Consider the following 27,164-nt stretch of genomic DNA (forward strand, 5'->3'; position numbering starts at 1 on the left):
TCCTGAGCTCAGGCAGTCTGCCCACTTTGGCCTCCCAGAGTGCTAGGATTATAGGCGTGAGCCACCATGGCTGGCCAAGAACTTTTATAATTTTAAACCTGAACAGTTGAAATGTGTCTATACATTTATACCTGCAGGAATGTTACAGAATTTATTCTACATAAATGTTGTAGTTGCTCTGGAACCAACACGTACTTATCTTGAAACTACAGCATGAATCTAATAGTTTTTCTTATAAGTCATTCTCACATTTATCAATAATACCAGAGAAACCTTTGAGGTAGATCTAATGCTGTGTATTCTTCCTATCATACCTACCTCTTACTAAGGTCCTAATACTTGTTTTTCAGGTACAGCAGGTACAGACTGTGCAGCAGGTACAACATGTCTATCCAGCTCAGGTGCAGTATGTGGAAGGAAGCGATACTGTCTATACCAATGGAGCAATGTAAGTTTATATGTGGAAGTCTTTTTAATTCCCCCACTCAGAGAAAAATAATGTACTTTTGAACACCTCCCACTATTCCCAGATTGTTTCCTTTTTTTCAAAGTAACTTTGTACTAGAACAGAGTTACTGAAATTAAGCTGATGTTTAGAGCTTTTATCTACATTTATTAAGAATATGCACTCATTTTCCTTTCACTTAACCCCACAGGATATTTTAAATTATTAAAAGTCTTATGCCCTTTAATAGTTATTCTTTGTGCAGAGAAAAAATGTATATACCCCTTGTTAGTGATATCTGTATTTTAATGATAGCTTCTAAACTCTATGCTTTTTGTTTTTATGTACAAGGTCAATTTTTATGTGATGGAGTTTGGGATTTTTAAACATTTTTAAAATAAGATATTCCACATAAAATTGCCTGCTACTCAATAAATCTTACTTTCCTACCTAAACCTGCCCCCTGCCTAAAACCAGGTTAACTCTTTTGCCTCAACAATAATATAAATTTTTATTTGGGCTTCTTAGCTGCTTCGGAATAAGACGCAGAATGTTATTATAAATAAAGGAACTAAGAATTATTGTAAATCACTAGGATTGTTTCCAAATTGGCTTTTTTGCTTGCAACCCATAGGCTTCCTCGGTTAACCTAAAATGAATTCAGGTTCTCTCACTGACTCTTCTGCCCACCTCCCATCGATGTTGGTATACCCCGGGATGATAACCTCTGCTGTCTTTATTCTTATTACATCTACTCTTTCCTTGAGTGATTTCATTTATTTCCATGATTTCAACCTATAAGTTCCATGAAGGCAGGACTTTTTTTTTTTATTCACCACTGTAATAACTTTTAACATCAGAAGTATTCATGACCTGTGAGTTCAGTTGTTGTTATCTGTTATTATAACTAAAAACAGAATTCTGGTTAACTTCATATTCATTTTATAATTGTGACCAATGTACTTAAATATTCTGAGCTTTTTGTTATTGTTTCCATGGAAGTGGAAGGAGAATAATCTCACTCTTACTGAGTTTTTGTGAGGATACAAGGAAATATATTTAAAGTACTGAATACAGAGCCTGGTACATAATAGATGATACAAAACTAGAAGCTTTTCATTGACTCTTACTTCTCTCATTTTTTGCTATATTTGGTCACTGAATCTACCCACATCACTACTGCCTAACGCTACCTCCATTCCCTATAAAATAAAATCTAACTTTCCACACTGGCATTCTCCCCATTCCTACTTCCCTAGCCTTATTTTCTACCTTCTAGGCATAACCAACTTTGTGCATTTTTCCCCAAATATTCCCCCTTCATACTTCTATGTTTTTGGACATGTCATTTTCTCTGCTGAAATAGCATTCTCTGTCTTCTCTCCTTTCCTCCCAGTCTCCCCAAACCCAGTCTAGTGTGATCTTTATAGACAGACATGTTACTCCCTTCTTTGTGACATGGACCCTGACTCTCCTTCTCTGCAGTTAGCTTATCCTTCCCTTATAAAGGGCAACATTATCCCCTGACTTTTACTTACAGCATTGTACTATGAATGCTTGTTTATGTTTCCCATAGTAGGAAGGACTCTCCCTGAATGGAAACTTGGCATTTTGTTTTATTTACATTTACTTAGGTGATTGGCCTATGATAAAGTCAGTAAATTTCTGTTACCCTCTTAAATCTATACCTCTTTACATATTTTAGACACACTGTGAATGTTTTTCACTCTACTTACTTGTTGTTTAGGTCCAGGGCCCCCTGGAGCATGATTTTGGAATCTTTACCATAAACTTAAACTATTGTTGGCATTTATACCAAATGAAAAAGACGCCTGCCACTTCGACCTTTATGCTCTCAGGGAAAATAAATGGCTTTCTAGACACTGCTAGAGGTCACCCAGTTGTCAGTTGTCATTTCATCTTTGTCTGTGACAAGCAGTAATGGTCACCTGCAGGGGAATGTGAGAATGGGAGTTTGTAGCTTTCATGACTGTTGTGGTAGAATGTGACAAGGGAAAAGGGCAGTTGGAATGGGTATTGAGAGAGTTAACTGTATAGTACCTATCACAGTTATTTCTCATTTTGTATTGGTCCGAGCTAAGGTGGAGAGATTAGTCTGTTAAGTATGAAATGAAGTACCAGTTGAGCTGAAAATCAGAAATCCAAAATACTCCCAAATCTGAAACTTTTTGAGCACCAACATAATGTTTAAGGGAACTACTCATCATGCATTTCAGATTTTAGATTTTCAGCTTAAGGATGCTCAACTGGTAAGTATATAATGCAAATATTTCAAAATGTGAAAAAGTAAAAAATTCGAAACACTGCTTGTTCCAAGCATTTTGGATATAGGATACTCAACCTGTAACCTCAGTTAATCAAAAGTGCTTTATGTATCATCTAAAGAATAGTAAGCACTCAATAAACATTAGTTATTGCTGTAAAATTATCCACTTCGTTTACATTTTTCACTACTACTTATAGTTCTAAATTCTGCATATTGTCTTGTGCATTTTTAAACTGCTTTACCAATGATCTTAGGGTCTTCCACATAATAGCTGAACATGAGTTGAATGAATTCATTCATTCACAAAACCTTAGAAAAACAGCATTTGTAAGGTAGGTTCTTTAAAACTATAGAGCCCGTTTAAGTGCAGAAATGATTCAAAGCAAATATCTAGTGCTAACATGTATTTTCTATGGCCCACTAGCTCAGTTGGTTAGATCATGACTAATGAGGTCTAGGTCATGAGGTCATTTGTCACAAAGTCCAATTAGCTTTGATCTGGTCTGTGTGGACTCAAATTGTATCCTCAACTCTAGCCGATAATGTCACAAATGTGCACTTTTGGTCAAGAGGGAGAAGATGCATCTTTAAAAACCTTTCTTTACTATCAAGGATGATTTTTGACTAAAGGTTCTGTAGCATCATTTTTATACTTAATAAGGAAATGTCATTGTGTTGCCATGAATTATACTCAAAATTTTAGCAACTAGGGACTATGAATATTTTTTCTCAAATAGGACTAGAAAATTTTTTTCAGCATAAGCTATTTCAGTCTTTCTGTAATTTTGTAGTGCTGACATTTGACTATTACAATTTTTGTCTCTAATGTTCATTTTAGGGTCTTTCTGTGGCTTCTTTTTATTTGGCACACTTCCATGTATGTTAGGAAAGAATATTCCATATTCTTCTATTCTACCACACTGAATTAATAGCAAGTTAGTGTTTGATCCCTGACTTGTATCACAGTCAGAGTCCCACTTCTATGTGATAATAAATGCTTTTTGCTAATGATACTTCCAGAAGATAGGGACTCTGATCTTTATCATGAACTTTTGAGCACCCAGTACATGGCCCTACAACCTATGCATGCTTACTAATGCTCTTGTCACCAGTGTCCCCATGTCATGTAGCCATAATGCATGGGGTCTCACTCAAGAGGTGATGACAGCTCTCACAGATATGTGTCGTCACTTATGAAAAAGTGTAATCATCATAATTTGATGATACTAAAGTGTTTACCTGGTTCTCCCTGTGAATATGGACAATTACTGCCAGCAAAACAGGCATAACAGTGTGGGTTAGTGAGTGAGTGTACATTTCAGTTAAACAACTGAGACTGCTTTACAGCACTGTGTGTTGGAATATAGTAGCTTTTTGCTCAAGGGAGAAGGTAATTTAATTCACTTTTGCCCCTGTTTATTTTATCCTGGCTTCTGTAGGAACCTATGCTACATCATTTGTGTATTTCCTTGCAGTAGTTTTTCCAAGATTTTCCCAAAGGCTTGATCATTATCTTTATTTCTATAAATTCTTACTATTTATGATATTTAATCATTTAGAATACTATGATTAAACCTGCTGGGAAACATTGCATACCATGTAGAGAGTTCATTTCAATGGAAATTTCTTGGTGTAGTTAAGAAATATTTTTTTTAAATAAAAAGATTTTTTCTTCCCCCACTCTTTTTTGACTCATACCTCCCCCACTTGCTCCTACATCATGCTAGTCAAAGTGGAAATAGAGACATCATGCTGTATTGTGGTCAAATTAAGAAATCTTTATTTTAAAGGGTTTTCTTATAAAACCATTCTTTGAAGCTTGCCCACTGTTTAGAGATAATCAGTGTTTTAAAAAGCAAAATTATTCATTGTGTGTATATCTGTTCTAGTAGTGTTCCTGTTTAGATTATAGATTTCTCAACTCCAATACATAACTTCTCATACCATGATTCATTATACATTAGTCCCTTAAGAGTTCTGTGGTTACACAAGCAGGGAAACACTATGTGATTCACTTTCTCTTTAGAACACTCAATTCCTGTTACCCTTTTAAAAGCTCTGAAAAGTCCTATAGAAATGCATAGAACCACAGAACACTTTTACCTGAATAATATCTAATAAAATCACATGTTATGCTTTGGGAAATGGTACACTAATATATATTGACATTGAATAATTTAAAATCCATTTTTAAAGTACTATACCTATAGTCATCTCTTGAAAAATCATGTATTAGTGCATTTTTGAAGTCATCTAATTATTTTCCCATACAGTTTAAATGAGTAATAAGAAACCTTAAAAGGAATATTTCTTCAGTCTCTTTTCTTCTATAAGTGGAATATGAAATTTCAGTATTTGCAGGTGAAATTATGCTTTCTTCTTCTTATTCAAATGCTGTCTCCTTAAGAGAAATGGTTACGTGGAATTCTGTAATTGAGATGCGGAGGTGCTTTCTTCATTTATGCTTCTACTTATGTACACATTCTGACTGGTATAGGAGTTGGTTTTTGAATCCACTTGCCATTTAGATTTCAGTAATTGTATATGGCTGGTTACGTAGAAATTTCTCTTGGAGAGAGGACTGCCCTTATGTGGAAAAGACCATGAAAGGGCACCCTGTTCGCTGTCTAATACCTAAAACAATGGCCCATGATAGGTGCTCAATCTGTATTTGCTGAATGAGTTAAATGAAGATTAGCATTTAATGATGGATGAGACAGGAGCTGACTACTTGGTGGCTTTAAGTACCAGAGATAAAATGAATGAAACTGAATTGAGATACTGCTGCCCACATGCTCTTCAGCCCCTTCCAAGCTTGCTTGCTTCTCCACATTACAATACAATTGCCCTTATCAAGGTCATTGATGACCTTCAGTTGTTAAATCTAACAGACATCCTTCTAGATTAAATTTACTTAATCTCTAGCCATCAATCAGTCAACCACTCTATCCTTAAATCAGTGTCTTTTTCTGGCTTCTCTGACTCTATATTCTTTTCTCTTCCTATCTTATTTGCTTCTCCTCATTCTTATTATTGACCAGATAAGTTTTCTGTGACTTTAGCTTCAGAAGCATATTGGTGTACATATTTCTCTGGTATTCTCTAAGAGAGACCACATTTCTTCCATAACATGTATGACTATCTGTCATTCTCTTGACTATCATTCTTAACTGATCACTTATCTCTCCCCCACTAGAATGTAAGCTTAATGTGGGCAGGGACCTAGTTTGTTTGCATCCTGTTCTCTCTCTAATACCTAGAACAGTGGCCCATGATAGGTGCTCAATCTATATTTGTTGAATGAATTAAAGACTAGCATTGAATGATAGGTGAGAGAGGAGCTGACTACTTGGTGGCTTTAGGTACACAGGGAAAAAATGAATGAAACTGAATTGAGATGCTGCTGATGTAGCATTCACATAGCTTTCTTATTTGTTTTGTTGTGTTTTTTCCTCTGGTGAAAAACTTTTGAGACTTACATGTGTGTGGTTACTCAGTTTTTCTTGTTTATAAATTTTTATCAGTGACTTCAAATCAAATCTTTTATAGTGGCATTTCTGCTAAAATTGATTTAAGTCCATATTTATTTCCCTGACCTCTGTTGTCAGGGCAAGTGACTCATATATGTACTGACTATGTATATCTTTTTGGTATGCTTCAAAAACCATTATAGCACTGGAAATTTTGGTAATGTTATCATGAGCAACTGCCACAGAATATAAAATTACTTTTTATAACAGTAGAGTTCGGGGTTTTTTTTAAACTCAAGTAGGCTAAAAGAATTAATTTATTTTATTTTATTTTTGAGATGGAGTCTCACTCTGTCACCCAAGCTGGAGTGCAGTGGTGCCATCTCAGCTCAATGCAACCTCCGTCTCCTGGGTTCAAGCGATTCTCCTGCCTCAGCCTCCTGAGTAGCTGGGACTACAGGCGCATGCTACCACAGCTGGCTAATTTTTGTATTTTTTAGTAGAAACAGGGTTTCTCCATATTGGCCAAGGTGGTCTCGAACTCCTGACCTCGTGGTCTGCCTGCTTTGGCCTCCCAAAGTGCTGGAATTACAGGCGTGAGCCACCGCGCCTGGCCTAGAATAAATTTTAAAACACCTTTTCCCTTTCATTAATGTGAAAATCAGGTTTCATAATTGTAGTATCAACTAGTACAATGGTTCTCAAAGTGTATTCCCCAGACCAGTAGCATTCACATCAACTGAGAACTTGTTAGAAATGCCCGCTTTTGGTGCCCACCCCAGTTCTACAGAATTAGGAACTTTGGGGGTGGGACCTAGCTCTCTGTGTTGCAACAGGCACTCCAGGTGATTCTGATGCACATTAAAAGTGTGAGAACCACTGTTCTACCCTACAGAAATAAAGAATTTAAATGCTAAGTAAAGATGTGCAGTTCCTTACAAAATAATCATAGGATGGTATAAAGTTATGACTCCAGTACTCTATATTATCAGCATATATAGTAATGAAAATACGACACATGAAGGAGAAAACTCAGTAAATTATTACAAGAAGTATTACTGACTTTTAACATTTATTCTTGCATTTCCTCCCCAGTAGGTATAGCAATGGCTGAATAAATGCTTTTTATTGTTTTACTTTTTATTATGGCAGTTGAAGTTAGAAGAAATAAGTATGTCTTTTGAATATAAGTGAAAGCAGATGTTTTGTTAGTGATATTCAGTAGTATTTATCACTTTATATTTAACCTTGTTTTTTATTCTTATGTAATAAGGTGAGGTTTAATATCAGGTCACTTGAATTCCTTTCTGAAGTACTGTTTTCCTTTTGGTGTCTTCCACAAAATAGACATGTCATCTTTCTGGTGTATCCTCTGCCTTCAGTCTGATGTGGAGCACTTGAGAATATCTGTTTTGAAACTTAAATAAGTCAATAAGTAGTGCATGTGGGCCAGGCAGAGATTTTACATATATACATATGTGTGTGTGTGTGTGTGTGTGTGTGTGTGTGTGTGTGTGTGTGTGCGCGCGCGCAATTTGTTGAAGATTCCAAATAATGTAGCTACTTCTTTGCAGGGCTTTGGTGGTCCATGTAAAAACTACATAATTTGAAGCTGTTTAAGGCAGAGGTTCTTGGTTTCAAGCAACAGAAACCAACTCTGGCCTATTTAAGACAAAGAATTTATTGAAAGATATTTGTTACTCACAGAATTTCCAGGAAGTCTGGAGAATCACGCTGGGAAAAGGCAGGCACAAGTGATGTCAGGCAGCAGGCAGACCTTGCACAAAACCATAGCACAGAGATAGTGCAGTACAGACACCACACCACTGCAGCCATCCCAAACACTGTCTGCCATTGCTACCCCTGGATACTGATCTTGGATCCTGGCCCTACTGCCACTGTAAACTTGACATGTCTCTCACAGTGTGTCACCATTTCCATTGCTTTGTGCCCCTAGCTCCTTATTTAGAGCAAGTCCACCTGGTTATTTGAGTGCTAAGTTGATTTCCTTTAGCTTGTTTATAAGGGAGGTTGGAAAAGCCATTGAGCTATTATATTTGGAAGTGGGATTAGTCTCCCACCAACATTCACAAGTTAAGAAACTGTACAAACATAGAGAGTTCAGATGCTGTATAACGAACAGAAATTACGGTAAGTATCTCTACTTCAATGAATCTTCAACATGATAAAAATGGACTCGATTCCTAGGCAGGGATATAGGCTATAGGTCTTTCTGGCCATAAATCACAGTGCTTAAAATTGTGGAATAAGTATTTAGGATATTAGTAATTCCTCTGAATTAAAGAATTTTAAATCCTTTGTGGGTAGTGACTTTGCTATGCTTTATATGCTGTTTTATCTGTTACAAAATATGGTTCTTGAGACATACTCAATAATTATCTGTTGATCAACTGACAGAATCACTTAATTAATTATTGGTTGTCTGTGTCCCTGGAATCGATCAATTAATCACTGGTTGTCTGTGTTCTGTGGAGCCCTGGAGTTCTACGGTGGAGGAGAGGCGCAGAGGCGGCTGTACTGGGAAGGAAAGAGAGAAACAGATTCTGCTCCATCATCTGTGTCCCCCCTTCAACTGGAGCATGTTCTACTTTTATCCATTTGACACTTTGAAGTTAATATATAAATTTAATTGGAAAAGAGTCTACACACCAGTGGGCTTGAAAGTAATTTAAAAAGTAATTAAATAATGAGAAGAAAAGAGCATCCTACCTTCTTTTTACTGTTTGTTTTTAATATTGACTGAAATGGTTTTCCTGGCCAATTATTTTGGTAAGGAGTGTGTGGATTCATGGGACGTTTTCTGAAAAAAAACAAGAAAATTCTACAGCAAGAAATAAAATATTTACTAGATTTCTCTAAAAACCAAATATTACTTTCTCTTCCAAGTCCTTAGAAATAAAAACAAAACAAAAAAGTATAGGGCCAGTTTTTATCCTGCTCCAAAACATATGGCTGATTTCCTCAATCATATAGCGAGTTTTCTAAGAAAATTTTAATTTGCCATTCCTCTTTAAATCCAGTTTATTTGGTAGTGTGTACACGTTTCAAACAGAGGTATCATAAAAGAAAGAGCGCTGGACTGGGAGATAGCCAGACCAGAGTTCCAGTCTTCCTTCATCTTTTCACTCTCTGTGTCATCCTCAGAGCAAGTGTTCTTACCTCCTCACATCTTACTTTCCCCATCTATAGAAGTGGGGTAACAACTTCTAACCTGTATGATTAACTTCATGTAGATTAAGGAAGATAATATATTCCCCTGTCTCTTAAAAACATTTGTCCCTGGTTCCCAAATGCACCTCTTGTGCTCTCAAACTTTTCTAAGATACTAAAAACTGGCTCATTCTGACTGCCTTTAGTTATTAACTCAGTCTAGTTCAATCAGACATATAAATGCCCTCACTTCACTGAGCAAGCTTCCAATAAGATCACCTCCTATTGTTGTATCTAATTCGCAGGTTCCAGAATCATCTTACATGGCCCATCACAGTCATGGTCCCTGATTGCAACTCCATTTTCTCATGGTGTATTTTTACCTGTCTGGCCTCTGGACTTTGTAGGTTGTCTCTCTGGCTAGAACATTGCCCTACCTCCTCCTACCCATAAGGCCTTTACCACTATCCCAGCCCAAATCAGAATCCAAACTTCTTACAATAGTCTGTAACAGTGGCTTTTAAGCTTTTAAAACTATCACCCACTGTGAGAAAGTTAGGCATACATTTCATACTCTGGTAAGTACATACATACATACCTGGGCATTCACACACACATCATCTATGTGTATATTCTGTATATGATAGAAACAAAATTTCTAAAAATGATTCTTATTCAGTGTAATAAGCACTGATGTTTTCTAGTCTAGTCTAGTCTCTTTTTTAAATGCTGTTGTGACCTATTAAAATTCATTTCATGACCCACTACTGGATCATGGCCTGCAGTTAAGAAAATTGTTTACACTGCATGCGTGTTTAGTTTTTACCTACTTTAACCTCATTTCCTTCTAACAGCTTTCTCATTTGTTGTATCTAAAATACTTAAGACTTCTAATTTCTTTCTAAATATCAGTATCTTTCCTGTGTTGTGTGCTATGTTGTGAGTTTTTGTATTCTCTTCCTAAAATATTATTCTTCCTGTTTTCCATGGGGCTGACTCCTTTTCATCTTTTAGTTTCAGTCTAAAAAAAAAAAATCTGGCTTTCAGGGATAACTTTCCTTAACTATCCTATCTAGTATGCTCTCTCTTATTTATTCTACTTTTTTTTTTTTTTTCATTTTTTTTTGAGACGGAGTCTCGCTCTGTCACCCATGCTGGAGTACAGGGGCTCGATCTCGGCTCACTGCAAGCTCCGCCTCCTGGGTTCACGCCATTCTCCTGCCTCAGCCTCCCCAGTAGCTGGGACCACAGGCACCCACCACCACGTGCAGCTAATTTTTTGTATTTTTAGTAGAGACAAGGTCTCACCGTGTTAGCCAGGATGGTCTCGATCTCCTAACCTTGTGATCCGCCTGCCTCGGCCTCCCAAAGTGCTGGGATTACAGGCGTGAGACACCAAGCCTCTGGCCTATTCTACTTTTATATTGTATTTTTTTGCTTTCATAGGAATGAAGAAAACTTCTAATTGTCTTATTTTCTTTCTTATTTTTGCCCACTTTCTCCTTGTGTTATGTAGCCCTAATAACAGTAGAGGTCATGTCTGTGTTGTTCCTTTTATTCTAGGTGCCTGAATAGATGCTTATTAAATATTTGTTAAAAGAATGTATGCAGAGTAACCTAAAAGCAATAAAATGTTGTACCCATGTAAGATAATGGTTACCATATCTATATTCCATCTTTATAATACAATTTATGGTATGAGATTTACAAGCTACTTTATTTCCTTAATTTATCACTTTCATGCCATTGCTTGATTTTATAGTGACAAGCTTATTGGTTGGAGGATATTCAAAATCTTAGTAAAATACAAAATACAGAATTTAGAGATACTGAGTATCTGGAATTGTGGATAAGACACCTGAAGATAAAGAAAACAGAAAAAATTGGTTATGGCTAAGATAAATTGCCATAATCATTCTAGTGAATAAGTAAGTAGGGAATATTCAAGGTCATCCTTAGCCAAGGTATGTGCTAAGGCATGATGGGAAACAAACGGCACAAAATTACTGAATTCAATGAATCAGAGTCCTGACATTTACATAGAACCTTATAATAGAGTCAGCTATGAAGAAGCTTCTGTCAGCAAGTATACACATATCGATGTGTTCACATTCATTACTGGATACATATGCAGAACAATGGAAAGATTTCTCTGCTGCTATAGAAATAATATAACATATTTTCATGATTTAGTCTATGGTAATCAATACAGAACAAACAAAATGAACACAGCGGTATCTTTTAAATGTGCACAGAATTGCTTGGGGATTTATCTATTTCAGGAATGTACAGTCCAGAAATAGTTAGCTGCTTTCAATCTGATATGCCAAAAATTGAGTCGTTTTCTTGAACATATGTTTAGGAAATTTCTGGAGAAAATAGTGTGCAAGCAGTAACTCTTATGAAGAATATATTCAGTATACAATATAAAAGATGAGCTGATCTGAGATATCAGAATTAGAGAGTCTATTTCTGGTACCTTAAAAAGAACTGTTTATTTTTGCTGTTGGTGCTTCCTTTTTAAAATTAATTCTTAAGTGTTTATTCAGGAGCTTAAAGTATTTAGACATGGAAAAAACCTTTAGGAGTTACCTGTTACTTGTGCATGTTTCTGGCTCTGGCTCTGGCTCCAGGGACTCCAACAAGTGGGTTCATGCTTGTCTTCTTACCTTTAAGGGACAGTGGCTAAGGATATGATGATGATGATGATGATGATTAATTTGGAGATGGAGTCTCGCTCTGTTGCCCAGGCTGGAGTGCAGTAGCGTGACCTCGGCTCACTGCAACCTCCATCTCCCAGGTTCAAGCGATTCTTCTGCCTCAGCTTCCCAAGTAGCTGGGATTACAGGTGTGTGCCACCATGCCTGTCTGATTTTTTGTATTTTTTTTAGTAAAGACGGGGTTTCACCATGTTGGCCAGGCTGGTCTCAAACTCCTGACCTCAGGTGATCCATCCACCTCAACCTCTCAAAGTGCTGGGATTGTGGGCATGAGCCACCGTGCCTGGCCCAGCTAAGGATATTATAATCTGCCTGTATTACTCAACCCCGTGTTTGAAAGTCTCCCCCATTTCTAATTGCAAGTGTATTTTTGTCAAAGCCAAATTCAGACAATTTATCACACTTCATTCCTTAATATAATTGTGTGCTTTTTCTCTCTAAAAATTGCTACTCTTTACCCCAGTGTGTGTTTAGAGTAGCCAAGCCTTGTCCACAGTCGCACAATGTAGTAATGGGGATAGTTTATGGATTAGGCATACTCTTTAGTGACTTTATCCCTTCTCCTCTTCTTTGGTCATTTTTTAGCTTATGAACTGACTTTGAGGGCTATATAGAGATTTTATATATCTGTGATGCATTTATTTGCATTACTGTCCTTTACTGAGTATAATGATACAAAGAGGACAGGCCCAAAAGCTGCAGTGATCCCTTGGGATGTTTTTCTTATGGTGGGGTAGCAACTTCCATGATCACAGAACATCTAAAATTCCAATCTGAAGTGGTAAGTATCTTCTGAAATGGCCCTGCCTTTTCCATGGCTTCTTCTTTACAGTTGCAAGTACATCGTCTATAGGCCTCTTTCTGGGTAATAATGGAGAATAGTGTAGTGCTAGAAAACAGTAAAGTAAGCTGTAAGGAAATCTCAAAATAGCAACAAGAAGTTCATATGGTCCCTATTCCATTTGTTAAGCTATTCCTTAGTAGTTGTTGACATGTATCATTGACAGATGTAAAAAGTTATATTCCTTTTTTTTGACATAATGGTTGAGAATATAGATTGTTTAGATTCCAGATCCATGATTCATCAGCTCTGTGCTGTAGACTAAGTTATTTAACCAATCCAAACTTCAGTTATTCACCTTGTATGTGAAACAGGAATTATTAATATAACAACACCTACCTCATGGAATTATTATGAAAATTTAATGAGCTAATGCCTAAAAAGCACATAGAATAGTACCTGTTGCATAGTAAATGGTCAGTAAATATTAGCTATATTTAGCTATTATTATGTTTTATTTGAGAAATCTGCTTACTAGTAGGGGGCATCCTGAATCATCCTGCTTGGATGATAAAAAGGAAAGGGGGCACCATGTCCCGCATCTGTCAAAGTATTTATTGTCCTATATCTGTTTCTATAGCTTATTTGACTATACTTAAATATCAACATCAGATTGTGCTGCTTTAAGCATAGTTAATTGGGCCACTGTCATATTTGGTAGACAAAAATTAAAATGACCCCATTTCTCATTTTATCAAAATTTGAAACCAACATGGCTGTTTTATTTTATTAAATGAACATGTAAATAAATAAACAAATGAGATTTCCAGTTGGGAAATACAGCAGTGATGAGAAGAATGGTACATGTATTTTAAGTGACATTTTTCTATGTCACTTAAAAAAAAAAACATTTTCTATGAATCTGTTTCTATCATCACCCCAGACTAAACTTTTTACCTGGATTTGCTGTGGCTCGTTCTGGAAAGGGCACTTTACCCAGTGTGGAATATTTTCAGAACACTCTTATTATTTTACTAAAGTATGTATTGTAAATTACAACTATGATTTATAATGAGTTAAAAGTACTTGTTTTAAATTAATCAAAAATCTTGGAGTAGTTTAGCATAATTTCTCATGTTTTAACAAAATAAAAGATTTGTGATACAGAAATTTATGAAACTGGCTATTATGTCTACTGTACTTTTAAATATTTTTATTTGTTGACTGCTTAGTGTGCCAGCTATGTACCAGCAACTGTGTTAAGTGTTGAGAGTAGTGATGGGAGTAGGAAGACTTGAGGAAATTAACACATCAAGAGCTATGTTTCAGGAATTCAAAGCATGTTGGGAAAGTACAGACCATAAAACATAACAGCCCTGTGAGGAGTGGCCATAGAGGGCAAAGGATGCAGAAAATAATTTTGAGATAAGGAGCTTCTGTTGGGAGTTTAAGGATGATTAGGACAAAGGAAGGGAGGTGGAAAAAAATGAAAAGGCCTTTCAGGCAGAAGAATCCTTATGTAGTGAAGTAGAAAGGCAAGAGAAAATGGCACTTTAGCAGGACCAGAAAAATGGTCAATATGATGCGAGTGAAGAGAGCATTTGATAACATGGCTAATACCAAGTCTTGAGATTATGTAGTCACGACCCCCTGATGATTTTTGTAAGATGGACGAGAGTTTTGAACTTTTTTCTGAAGGCAAGAGAGAATCATAGGAAGGTTTTGAAGCAGTTTAATTTTTATATTTGCATTATAGAACATTCTCCTGGCAGCAAAGTTGGAGATAGATTGCAAGAGCAACTGATTAGAGAAGGGAAAATCAATTAGAAGGCAGTTGTAGGTTGATCATCCCTAATGCAAAATCCAAAATCTGAAATGCTCCAAAATTTGAAAGTTTTTGAGCACCAACATAAGAGTGACATCTTTGGTTTCTGATGGTTCAATACATACAAACTTCGTGTCATGCACAAAATTATTTAAAATATTTTATAAAATTACCTTCAGGCTATGTGTATAAGATGTATATGAAACATAAGTGACTTTCATATTTAGATATGGGTCCTATCCCCAGGATCTCTCATTTTATATATGAAAATATTCCAAAATCTGAAAAAAATCCAAAATCCAAAACACTTGTGGTCCCAAGCATTGTTGATAGGGTGTTCTCAGCCTGTATAATAGAGAACATTATGAATTAAAGTAGTGTGTATGATAATGGAAAAAGAGAATTGGAAAATTATTTAGAAGATAAAATTGACAGGACTCAGCAACTCATGTCAGTCAGAAGGAAGAGTAATCAATAATTTCCAACGCTGAGGATGGTGGTGCTGCCCTCTACTGAGAAGCGGAAGTGTGGAAGAAAGAACAAGAGAGGAAAGGAATCTCATCATATGCTACATTTTACACAGCCTCCCATATTTCATAGGAGTTCTGAGTAGTGATGATCACTTGGCTGTTAGAAACCCAGATTTAATATTCTTAAAGTATAAAGAGAGCAGTGATACCAACTTACGTAAGATTGTTTACTAAAAGCGTGTAAATGATTATACGGTACTGTATGTAGTAAAGGTCTTTGATCTAAATAAAAATAAGAGCTCAAAATAGAAAACTCAGAAAAATATTAATATTTGATGATGTGGTAGAAAAAATGGAGATTCCAAAAGGCTCTTGAGAGGTTATGGTAAAAAGCAAAAAGTGGAAAAGAAGGGCCGTAGAAATTAAGGGACAAAAGAGGTTAAGATATCCAGACCTTAAGATACATATAGGACATGTCTGAAAACATACACACCAAACTCTCAGGAATGGCTAGCTTTAGGAGGTAGCATTGAAGATAATAGCAAAAGAACTGGGAATTTCTATTTTGTATTTGAATGTTTAAAACATGTTCTATATATGTTTTTATAACTTCTTGAGAACTTAGTATTTTAAAATAAACATTTAAAAAGATCCTCTTAAAATTGAAGTTATAGTCAATTGAAAATAAAAATAGATGAATCAAATAAGCTTAATCAGAACAGAAAAGGGAGGTAAAGGGTAACATGGAGTGGCCAACAGTGTCATACTATAGATAGGTCACAAGAGATAAGGACTGACAGGAGTCTTTTAGCTTGGTATTTAGCTGTGGTCACAAGTGACCTTATTAAAAGCAGTTCTAATGAAAGGCTAAGGGCAGAAGCTTGACTGTAATTGTTGGAAAGTGGAAAGTGAGGACATGAAGAGTTGGAATAGTCATCTTATAAAGGAGGAGCTTAAGTGTGAAGGGATAGAGAGAGATGAGGGAGGGACTTAGTGTCCAAGGTGAGTAAACTATTTGCTTAAGATCCTTGTAGAGATAAGAAAGAGATCCATGCTAGCTCCTTTAGTCATGGAGGTTTATTGGGACTCACCCAGGAATGTTAAGTAGTCTGAGTATTAGCAAAGTAGGAGCTAAGTCAACTACTCACACTACTCCTACTTATTCCAGGTTCCAGCTTTTCTAAAACTGGGATTTGTAGTACGTTTTATAAGCAATTGAAGTTGTTCAGCAAGATTTCTTGGAGGGAAGAGACCTGAGCTTATTTATATGCTGGAGGTAGGCACCAGGAGAGGGCAAAATCTCTGTAGTACAGAACTAGTTGAGGTACTTATTTAAATGGGTGAACCCTTAATTTGAAAAGTAAATCAAACTGTTTCTGGGAATGAAATTTTGTACAAAATGCAAAACTTGCCATATTCCAAGGGCTAAGCCAACCAATATGTTTCAATTACATTCATATTAGGAAAAAAATTAATAAGATGACATAAATAAGCTAGTAAATTTCTTTTTTCTTCTTCTTCTTCTAAAGCCGAACAACAACGTATCCTTACACAGAGACGCAGATGTACAGCCAAAACACTGGAGGGAATTACTTTGATACTCAAGGGAGTTCCGCCCAGGTGACTACCGTGGTCTCATCCCACAGTATGGTGGGCACTGGTGGGATTCAGATGGGCGTCACAGGAGGACAACTCATCAGCAGCTCTGGAGGAACCTATCTGATCGGCAACTCAATGGAGAATTCTGGTCACTCAGTGACACACACAACTCGGGCCTCCCCAGCGACAGTAAGTATTTGAGTTTTTGGTAGTTTAATTTAGCTTTTAATAGTCTCTAATGAACATTTCCTTTTATAGAGGGAAAGGAACAACACAGATGGGACTGGGGCAAGAATGTGTTAGATAGTTTTAATATTGTGATAGTTTGCAGAATATAGTATATGTAGTATTATGCAGAATGTTACTGATATGTATGCCCTCTAATCAGGTGAATTAGAGTTTTTAATTTTACTGGCAAATTAGAAAGGTGAGTTTTGCTCATTGAACTGCTGGTTTTCATAAGCTGTCTTCCATCAGTAAAATATCTTAAATTTATATAGAAAGAACTCACTTTCATATTATGCTTACTTTATGAGATAAAAGCCAGGCAGTAATACAGAGAATAAAATATAATTTAGCTTGGAATTTTCACTTCTTTCAACAATAATATTTATGCTAGCTCATCCCCAGAGAAGAATAAGAAATCATGTAAGCCAGCATTTCCCAAACCTTAAATATGTAAATTTTGCCATATTCTCATGCCAACTGTATTATTACTAACTTAATACGTTTTCTAAGTTGACTCACTTTTAAAATAGAAAATAGTGTGTAATTTTTTCCTAATACATATTGAAATCAGTGTTTAAATAGTAAAATTAAAAATATTTACTCACGTGTCATGTGTAAATTCGTGTTTCATTCCACCAGAGAGATACTTTAGGAAGCATTAGTATAGGTGATTCAGATGAAAAATATTTGTGTTGGCTCTGATCATAGATATGAGTGAATAGTATCTTAGTCTTAGGAACATACATATTTAAGTTAAATTTAATAGATATATTTATTTTAACACATTGGGTTATTCTTTGTTTGTGGGTTTTTTTGTTTGTTTGTTTTTGTTTTTTTAGATGAAGTTTCACTCTTTGGCCCAGGCTGGAGTGGCAGTAGTGCAATCTCAGCTCACTGCAACCCCTTCTTTCTGGGTTCAAGTGATTCTCCTGCCTCAGCCTCCCAAGTAGCTGGGACTACAGGCACATGCCACCATGCCCAGCTAATTTTTGTATTTTTTTTAGTAGAGATGGAATTTCACCATGCTGGCCGGGCTGGTCTCAAACTCCTGACCTTAGGCGACCCCCACCCTCTTCAGCCTCCCAAAGTACTGGGATTACAAGCATGTGAGCCACTGAGCCCGGCCAACACAATGTATTTTAATGTACTGAAATGATGTCATAGAAATAGCCATAGAAAGTTTTGCAGAATTTGATATCATCAAACTCTAGCCTGAACTTCTGTTTTTCACCTCAACTAAGCATATGAGAAGGGTCATTTAGAACCACATAGCTAAAGCAGCAATGGAATAGATTTTCTAGGTGTTACATATAAAAGGGTGCTGGGGATTTGAATTAAGGAGATGTATCCCATTTTATCATCTCATCATATAGTTTGTTCTTGCAATGAAATAGAGATAGAAATAAATTGGGGAGAAAATAGTAATATGAGAAGCTTTATATTTCTCATTTTATGGATTTTCTCCAGGATATTATATGTGCTTGGTAAGTACTCTGTATATACTTTGTATATTTGTAGTAATTTCTTGTGTTCCTACTTTAATCATTCAGTGCCTTTTCCCTAATACATTTTTTAAAAACTCTTGATTTTAATTCACTATTTGTTACTAACATCAGAACAGATGACTAGCTCTTCTGAGCGGAGAGTTCCTTTTTGTAATTTTTTTCTTTGTAATTTTGAAGCATTTCTTATGTGTATTTATTGTCTCTTGCTTTTAATAATATTAAATACAGTATTTTAAACCTTTTAGTCACACTAGTATATTTATGTAGATTAGAAGCAAGGGAATTGCTACTAATAAACCATAGCTTTTCTGGATCTCAGTTCCCCTTATCAATAAAATAAGACGTTGGTTAGACTAAATGATTTCATAATTTCCTCCTACTTTAGAACCATTAGATTTACAAAGGAATTATAAAATATTCTAGATGTAAAAATAACTATATCTTCAACATAAAAAGAAAAGAGATAGACAAAGGTGGCAATAGTATATAGCACTCCTCCTATAGGCCACCTAGAAAATTATTTTCAGTGAAAGGAAAATACCACTTATCAAGGCCTTAGGAAAACTGAAAAACGGGGCAAAATTTGCCTTTCCCACTTTCATTTTACCCACCCTCTCTTATTCTAACATACCATCCTTTGAAACCCCATTCCTTTCCTGCCTTACCTCCTCTAGGTGTTCCTACTTGCCTTCATGCTGATTCTGATACCTGTTTAACATCCTTATCAACTGGATGTGGGTTTACTAAATTTACTTGCTCTCTCACTAAATTAACCAAATTGTTTAATCCAGCTCATGTAAATACAGTTGCATTGCTAACCTTTATAGTTTGATTCTTCTTCTTCTATTTTTTTTTTTATAAGGGATACACTTTCTATGTAGATATGTAGGTATGAAAGGTGGCATTACTCCTTAAGTTATCCATTAAACAAATTTGATGTGTGATTTTTATTATACTAACTGGTAAATTAAACAGATAAAGTAACTGAATTATAAAAACTTGGAATAGTTGAAAACTTTTACAAAACACCAATTTATAATATCAATTGTATATATTAATTTTGTACTAAAAATATTCATATTTGAGGTTGTTTTGTTAAGGATAAAAATTCTAAGGTGATTTTTTTCTTTTTTTTTGGTTTTGCTTTCTTTTTTATAAGAAAATTTTCCTTTTATACAAAAGTTAAGAAAAAAAAAAAAGGTAACTTTTGCATGGAAAAATCACAGTGATCTCACCAAAGCCCATATTGATTGATAGTGCGGTACTTGTCTAAATATACTTCTGCTAGTGTTTTTGTATTACCTTGAATTGATTATTGAAAAGTATATTTGATTTAAATCCCCTTCTCAATTGTACTGAAGATGTGCTTGACTCACAGTGAGGTTGTGATTCTCAGTTTACAGTTTCACATCTGTTACTGTAGTAAAATTAACAAAGTTGAAGTCCCGTGAAACCTATTTAAGATTTCGTATCATCCGCCTCTTGCCAAATGTTAGAAATGCTAACCATAGATTTTTGGTTGTTTTCACTCATAAAAATCAAGTTTTGTTTTGTTTTGTTTTGTTTTTTTAAGGAGATGCCATGTCATTAAATGGGATTTAATTGAGTTTATGTATATTTTTCATTTACTGTAGAATCATACAAAAGATTGTATATGAACACAATCTTTAAAGATTTGTTGGTCAAGACTCAAGCCATTTCTTTCCAAACATTGAGCCCATCTGTACCATATAAGTTCAGTTTTCCTTACTGTTCTTTAGTGTTCAACATATAACCTGTAGAATGACTGATGCAACTTACTGTGCAATAGTAGCCTATACTGTGGCTGAAATTCTTGACTGAGAAATCGTCCTTTGGGTCACTCCTTAGGGGACTATCAGTAAGTGTAATGCATAGTCAGTTAATTCAGTTGATGTAAAACTAGCTGTGTTTGGGTACTTGGGAATAGCACAAACCAAACACTTGGCCCAGTTCCTGTGGCAAAGTTTTCTGCTCCAGTTCTTAGAATAATTGCCTTGACACTGTCTTACATTTACCTGTGCCTATACAAAAACACTTTTATTTAAAATTTTAAGGAATAATTTCTTACCACAACGAAAAGTTTATCCTAATGTGCAAATCAATTTCTTGAGATATATTAATGAAAAAAAGTGAATTGATTTGATATTGAAGCCACTACTAAGAAAAATGATGAGCACTTTTCTTACTTAGTCTAATATTCAACATAAAACCTAACACCGTCTTTCTCATACTGGAAGAATCTCTGAGTCATTAACAGAAAAATTTTATTTGAGCATATGATTTATTCTTATAACTTTAAATGAAAAAAATTTGCATAAAGGTGTCTTAATATTTGGCTTATGTATTGTACAGTTTTTCAGTTTTCAAGGTACTTAAAAATCTCAGCATTTTTCTGGTGAGGTAGTGGAGAAAACGGAACGCGTATACACTGCTGGTTGCAGTATAAATTACTTCAAACATTGTGGAAGACAGTGTCGTGATTCTTCAAAGGCCCAAAGTCAGAACTCCCATTTGATCCATCAGTCCCATTACTGGGTATACACCCAAAGTAATAGAAATTATTCTGTTATAAAGACATATGCATGCATATGTTTATTGCATCACTATTCACAATAGCAAAGACATGGAATCAACCCAAATGCCCATCAGTGATAGACTGGATAAAGAAAATATGGTACATATACACCATGGAATACTAAGCAGCCATAACAAAGAATGAGATCATGTCCTTTGCAGGGACATGGTTGGAGCTGGAGGCCATTATCCTTAGCAAACTAATGCAGGAACAGAAAACCAAATACTGCATGTTCTCACAAGTGGAAGCTAAATGATGAGAATACATGGACACACAGAGGGGAACAACACACACTGGGCCTTAGAGGAGGGTAGAGGGTGGGAGGAGGGAGAAGATCAGGAAAAATAACTAATAGATAATAGGCTTCACACCTAGGTGATGAAATAATTGGTACAGTAAATCCCCATTACATACATTTACTTGTATAACAAACCTGCCCATCCTGCACAAGTATCCCTGAACTTAAAACAAAAGTTTAGAAAGTCAGCATTTGTTAATTTGGTAACAAATTTTACATGATGAATACATTATGTCAACTACTAATATTCAAATTTAGTCAAAATACTGTTTCTCCTTTGATTTACTGTTTCCTTTTATATGGTCCATGTGTGTATAATTATGTATATAGATATATACATCCATGCTTTTACTTATGTAAATACATACACATACATTTAAAAGACATTTCCTGTGGATAATATTAAATAGCAATTTTCAGAAAGATTTTGTAACATTTTTATTGAATTATCACTGGATATGGGTTCAGCTAAGTTGTGACCTGAAAATGTTAGGGATCTGTTTATTGCTACTATTTCAGTAGCACATGGACGTTAAGGTAGAAGAATTGGCTACAGTCATAAATCTGAACTCATTATACATCTGTCTTCTAACTATATCAGCATAATATTTCCCTCTGTTTTCATTCATTTGATATTCTAATGTATTTTTCATGATTATTTTTCTATATAATCACATCATTTATAGAATTTTAGAGTTTTGGAACTGAACATACTTTTCACTTAAAGATTAAAAGTTTGTGAATGTAGTTAGTGATTTTTTTGGTGCTCATCACAACATAATTTATCTTATACCAGGCATGCAGTAATTACCAACTTGCTTTAAAAAGCCTTATTTACTCACTCTTACATAAAATAATATTTTTATTCTTATAATTAGATGGTTATGTATGGAGTTTTTTTTAATTCTTAATACTTAAGATTACATTAATCATTTTTGAGACTGTGATATGAAAGTTAATTTTTACACCTTTATGTATATACATTTAGTATTTATATATGTTAATGGGATGTTGCTAAAATTAGATCCCACCAAGAGGCACAAGAAAAATATGTTGAAATTAATATTGTTCATGTTTCCACCTCTTTTGATTAATGTAAAATATTATAATTTATTTAATTATTTGGAGGAAAATTTGAAAGTCCATCTGCTGTTATATAAGTAAAAGTTTGGCCTAGTTTATATAATTAATAGAAAGTTAAGAATTAATTTAAGAATCGTGAGTGCTTTTATTTATTTATTCTTGGCTTTGCATGTTTATGAATTTGGTGTAAGAGAATGCTTTTTCTAAGAGGATAAATATGTTTAGCTCTCCAAAATAATTTTACCTTCTTATTCTTTTGCTTCTGTGTTACCAATGGCCATGTGTTTGATTTTAAAATTTTAATTTATTTATATGAATTAGTTACACATTCTTAAGTTGCACATTCAAAAGATATAAGAAAGTGCATGAGTCTCTCTCACCTGTTTCCCAATTCTCATCCTTAGAGGCAACCAATATTACCACGTTCTCTCTTATCTTTTTTAAAAATTATTATTATTATTATTTTTATTATTTTGAGACAGAGTCTCACTCTGTCACCCAGGCTGGAGTTGAGTGGCGTGATCTCGGCTCACTGCAACCTCCGCCTCCCGTGTTCAAGAGATTCTCCCACCTCAGCCTCCATTGTAGCTGGGATTACAGGTGTCCACCACCATGCTCGGCTAGTTTTTTGTATTTTTAATAGAGACAGTGTTTCACCATGTTGGTCAGGCTGGTCTCAAACTCCTGACCTCAGGTGATCTGCCCACCCCAGCCTCCCAAAATGCTGGGATTACAGGCATGAGCCACCATGCCCTGCCACCAAGTTTTTTAAGTATTATTCTAGCAATATTCTAGCAGGATATGCAAGCAGAATATATATTTTTTCACTCCCTCTCTTTTTCATTTTTTTTACACAAATGGTAAGAAAAATGCCACATCTTATGTCTTGGAGACTTTTTGTTTCATATTAGTATATGAAGGACTTCCTTATGTTTAAGGGAAATGATTATGTTAGAAGGAGCTGAATTGCCCATCTATCTTACTGGAGGAAAAAATGTTGAAATAATATTAGATTATTGGTTATGACTACATTGAGACAGAAAAGCAATATAGTTACATGAGATGAACACTTCTAATTATCATATATGAAGATACGCTTAGAAGAAATTTTAAGTTAGAAGTATGCATAAATTATGCATAAATCACAGTTCTTATTTTATGTGAAAAACAGTAATTTCTATTTAAAATAATTTACTAAGTTTTACAGTTAGCCTCAATATATTTTTTTAAAAAACTCTGTCCACTTATTTTGGCAGAAACATGTATCACCATTATGATCTTAGCTTTTTCTGTTTTCCTGTGTCCCTTTTCCCCTGGGCCAACTCAGTCCCTCAAATGAAACTCCTCAGACAGAGTACCATGAACCGTCTGGTTCCTACACTAGACCATAAATTGACTGAAGGATCTGGGCCTCATTTTCAAAGCATTTAATAAAATGGGGCTTTGAATGACTTGTAGTCTCCATCACTTCATCTGTATTCCATTCAGCTGTCAGTCAGTTCCACACTGCTCCAGCCTCGAAGCTGATAAGATCTAGAGGCAGTAATTTTACCATAAGAGCTGTAAGACATTCCACTCCTAGAAATCTTGATAAACTAGCAGGTTAAGACAAAGAGAATGACAGGGTCCTTCATTCTTTCCTGAGCATAGCCAGTGAATTACTCTGAATTTTAAAGCAAAATATAATGAATTATTTTATTTTTTAGCTACTTCATATTTGAAACAGCATTTCAGAACACAGGTGTATGGGTAACATGCCAGAAAAAGCTAGGTTCTTTGTCATACAAGATCTAGATAAGCAAAGTTTAATGATGCTCAAAAATTGTACTTATAAATATTAAAGTAACCTATATCTCAGGCAACCTCTTAAATATCTTTTGCTTGATCCTTCCTTAGGTCTACATGTCAAGTTTTACGTTAAGTTACTAGTTTGAAACCAGCATAATTTTTAAAGTAAAAAGCTCTACCAACTTAATGCTTCACTTATAAAGATTAGATAATCCAGATAAAATATGAAATGCTTTGGTGCAGATTAAAATATTAATTAAAATATTAATATCATAGTCTATGAGTGACATATGAGTCAATATTAGACTCAAAAAGTTTCAATACTGCCTCTTCTACTGGTCCATGTGTTTAATTTAAAGGGAAAAAATACGACACAGTGCCTATGACCAATTGTCAGTTCTCTGAGAGAGAATTTCTCCATGTTCCTGTGCATATTAGTTCATCCCCCAAAGTCTGTGATTTGATTACCACTTTCTCAGTACACATAACTCCAGTTGTTGTGTTTATTGGCCACAGAATTATCTGGTTTCCTTTAAACTCTAGTTACAGCATTTGATTGTAACTATTGGTGTTAGTAAATTCCATGACATAGGAGTTTTGTAATCTAACTAAGGACTTAGAAATAATTTTACATATACACTTCCAATTTACTAAGTGTAAGTTTGAGTGACTTTTTCATCTGTCTCATAAGAACGGAAGATGTGATATTTAATTGTGCTTTTAAAATTATAGGAAAGATGCAGTTAGGCCAAAGAAAGGAAATGTGAAAATCAAAGGGAGGTAAAGAGGTCAGAACTTGCAGATGATATTATTGTGTACTTGATAAAAATCATAGAGAATGAAATTAAAAACTATAACAACTAATAAGACATTTTAGTAAGGTGGCAGTACAATTTTTTTTTCTTTCGAGAGAGAGTGTCACTCTGTCACCCAGGCTGGAGTGCAGTGGCACAATCTCAGCTCACTGCAACCTCCACCTCCTGGGTTCAAGCGATTCTCCTGCCTCAGCCTCCCTAGTAACTGGAATTACAGGCACCCGCCACCAAACCCAGCTAATCTTTTGTATTTTTAGTGGAGACAGGGTTTCATCATGTTGGCTGGGTTAGTCTTGAACTCCTGACCTCAAGTGATCCACCTGCCTCGGCCTCCCAAAGTGCTGGAATTACAGGCCTGAACCACCGTGCCCGGCCACAAAATTAATACACAAAGAAATCAATAGCTTTTCTAGATAGTTAGAAAATGTAATAGAAACAAAGATCTCATAATAAAAACAAAAAATACCTGGCAACAAACTAATAATAAGTGTGCAAGATCCAGTTGCTGAATAAGAAATACTTAAAGTTCCCCAGGGACACAAAGGGAAACTTGAATAACTGGAAAGGCATGCCATATTCTTGGATAAGAAATTTCAGTATTAAACATTTAATCTCCCTAAGTTAACATAAAATGTTTCAACATAATGTCAGTCATAATGCCAGTAGATTTTTTGACAAGAAAGGCTGTTCATGTAAATAAACTTGCAAGAATTGTATAGAAAATTTTGTAAAAATAAAAGTAATGAGGGATGGGGTAGAGGGAAACAACCTATCAGATATTACAATGTATATAAAATTATAATAATTAAAACAATTGTCTAGGCGCATGAATAGACTGGTAAATGAAAGACTAGAGACCAAGTAGGCCAAATGCGTGCAGGAATATTGTATATAATAAAGGAGGCATTGCCTGTGAGTTGAGAAGTCATGGATTATAAGTAAATGATATTTGAAACAACTGAATATTTTATAAAAGAAAATTAGATTGGTTCATATATTAGTCTTTATGTCAAAATTAATTTCACTTGGATAGAAAAATGTGTTTTATTATTAGAGTGGGAAGCATAATATAAAATCCAGAAGCTATAAGGAAAATATTGATAGACTCAGTTATATAATGGTGAAAACATTCTGCTGAGAAAACCACAGTAAACAAAGGCAATGGTGAAACAACAAACTGGCATAAAGTTTTGAGGTATTATACTCAAAGGACTAATTTTTTAAATATATAGACCACTCTTACAAATCCATCAGAAAAAAATAACGAAAACGGAGCAAATACAAGAACAGGCAGTCCAATGAAAAGGAAGTGAAAAAATAAACTACAAAGAAATACCACCTTTCATCCCATACAAGCAATGTGGAAGAGGTTGGTAAGCCTTGCTAAGTGTGTAAGGAAACGGATACTCTCAATCATGATTGATGGGAATCTAAATTGGCACAAAATTGGAGAGCAATGTGGAAATTTTTTATCAAAATTAAAAATACACATATCCTTTGACTCAGTGAGTGTGCTTCCAGGAATTTATCATACTGATAATACTCTTATGTATATGAAATGCTACATAAAAACTATATTTGTGGTAGACTTATTTGTAATAGAAAAAGATTGGGGTCGGACATGGTGTTTCACGTGTGCAATCCCAGCACTTTGGGAGCCTGAGGTGGGTGGATCACCCGAGGTCAGGAGTTCGAGACCAGCCTGACCAACATGGTGAAACCCATCTCTACTAAAAGTACAAAAATTAGCTGGGTTTGGTGGCAGGCACTTGTAATCCCAGCTACTTGGGAGGCTGAGGCAGGAGAATCACTTGAACCCAGGAGGCGGAGGTTGCAGTGGGCCAAGATCATGCCATTGCACTCCAGCCTGGGCGACAGAGACTCTGTCTCAAAAAAGAAAAAGATTGGAAACCACCTTATCCATTAGCAGGGAAATATGTAAATAAATGTTAGTACTTTTATCTCTTAAGTGGAATTACATATAGCCCCTAGATAATGAGGCAGTATATATGTGTATGTGTATGTGTGTGTATATATATATGCTATGTAGCATGCTTATATATGTATATATAGGCAGTATGTG

At 35.2% G+C, this 27,164-nt stretch overlaps 1 protein-coding gene across 2 annotated transcripts in view; it reads left to right on the forward strand.

The window, feature by feature from the left end:
* The window catches only part of RFX3 (regulatory factor X3), a 310,728-nt gene that overhangs the window by 182,412 nt on the left and 101,152 nt on the right, over nt 1-27,164 (forward strand). For both annotated transcript variants that reach the window (XM_028835189.2, XM_077966127.1), the window contains exons 3-4: nt 351-448; nt 16,699-16,957. In XM_028835189.2, coding sequence (XP_028691022.1) covers nt 351-448; nt 16,699-16,957 — 357 coding nt within the window. The remainder of the gene's footprint in view (nt 1-350; nt 449-16,698; nt 16,958-27,164) is intronic.

The sequence above is a fragment of the Macaca mulatta genome, chromosome 15, assembly GCF_049350105.2.
Source record: "Macaca mulatta isolate MMU2019108-1 chromosome 15, T2T-MMU8v2.0, whole genome shotgun sequence".
Taxonomy (NCBI): domain Eukaryota; kingdom Metazoa; phylum Chordata; class Mammalia; order Primates; family Cercopithecidae; genus Macaca; species Macaca mulatta.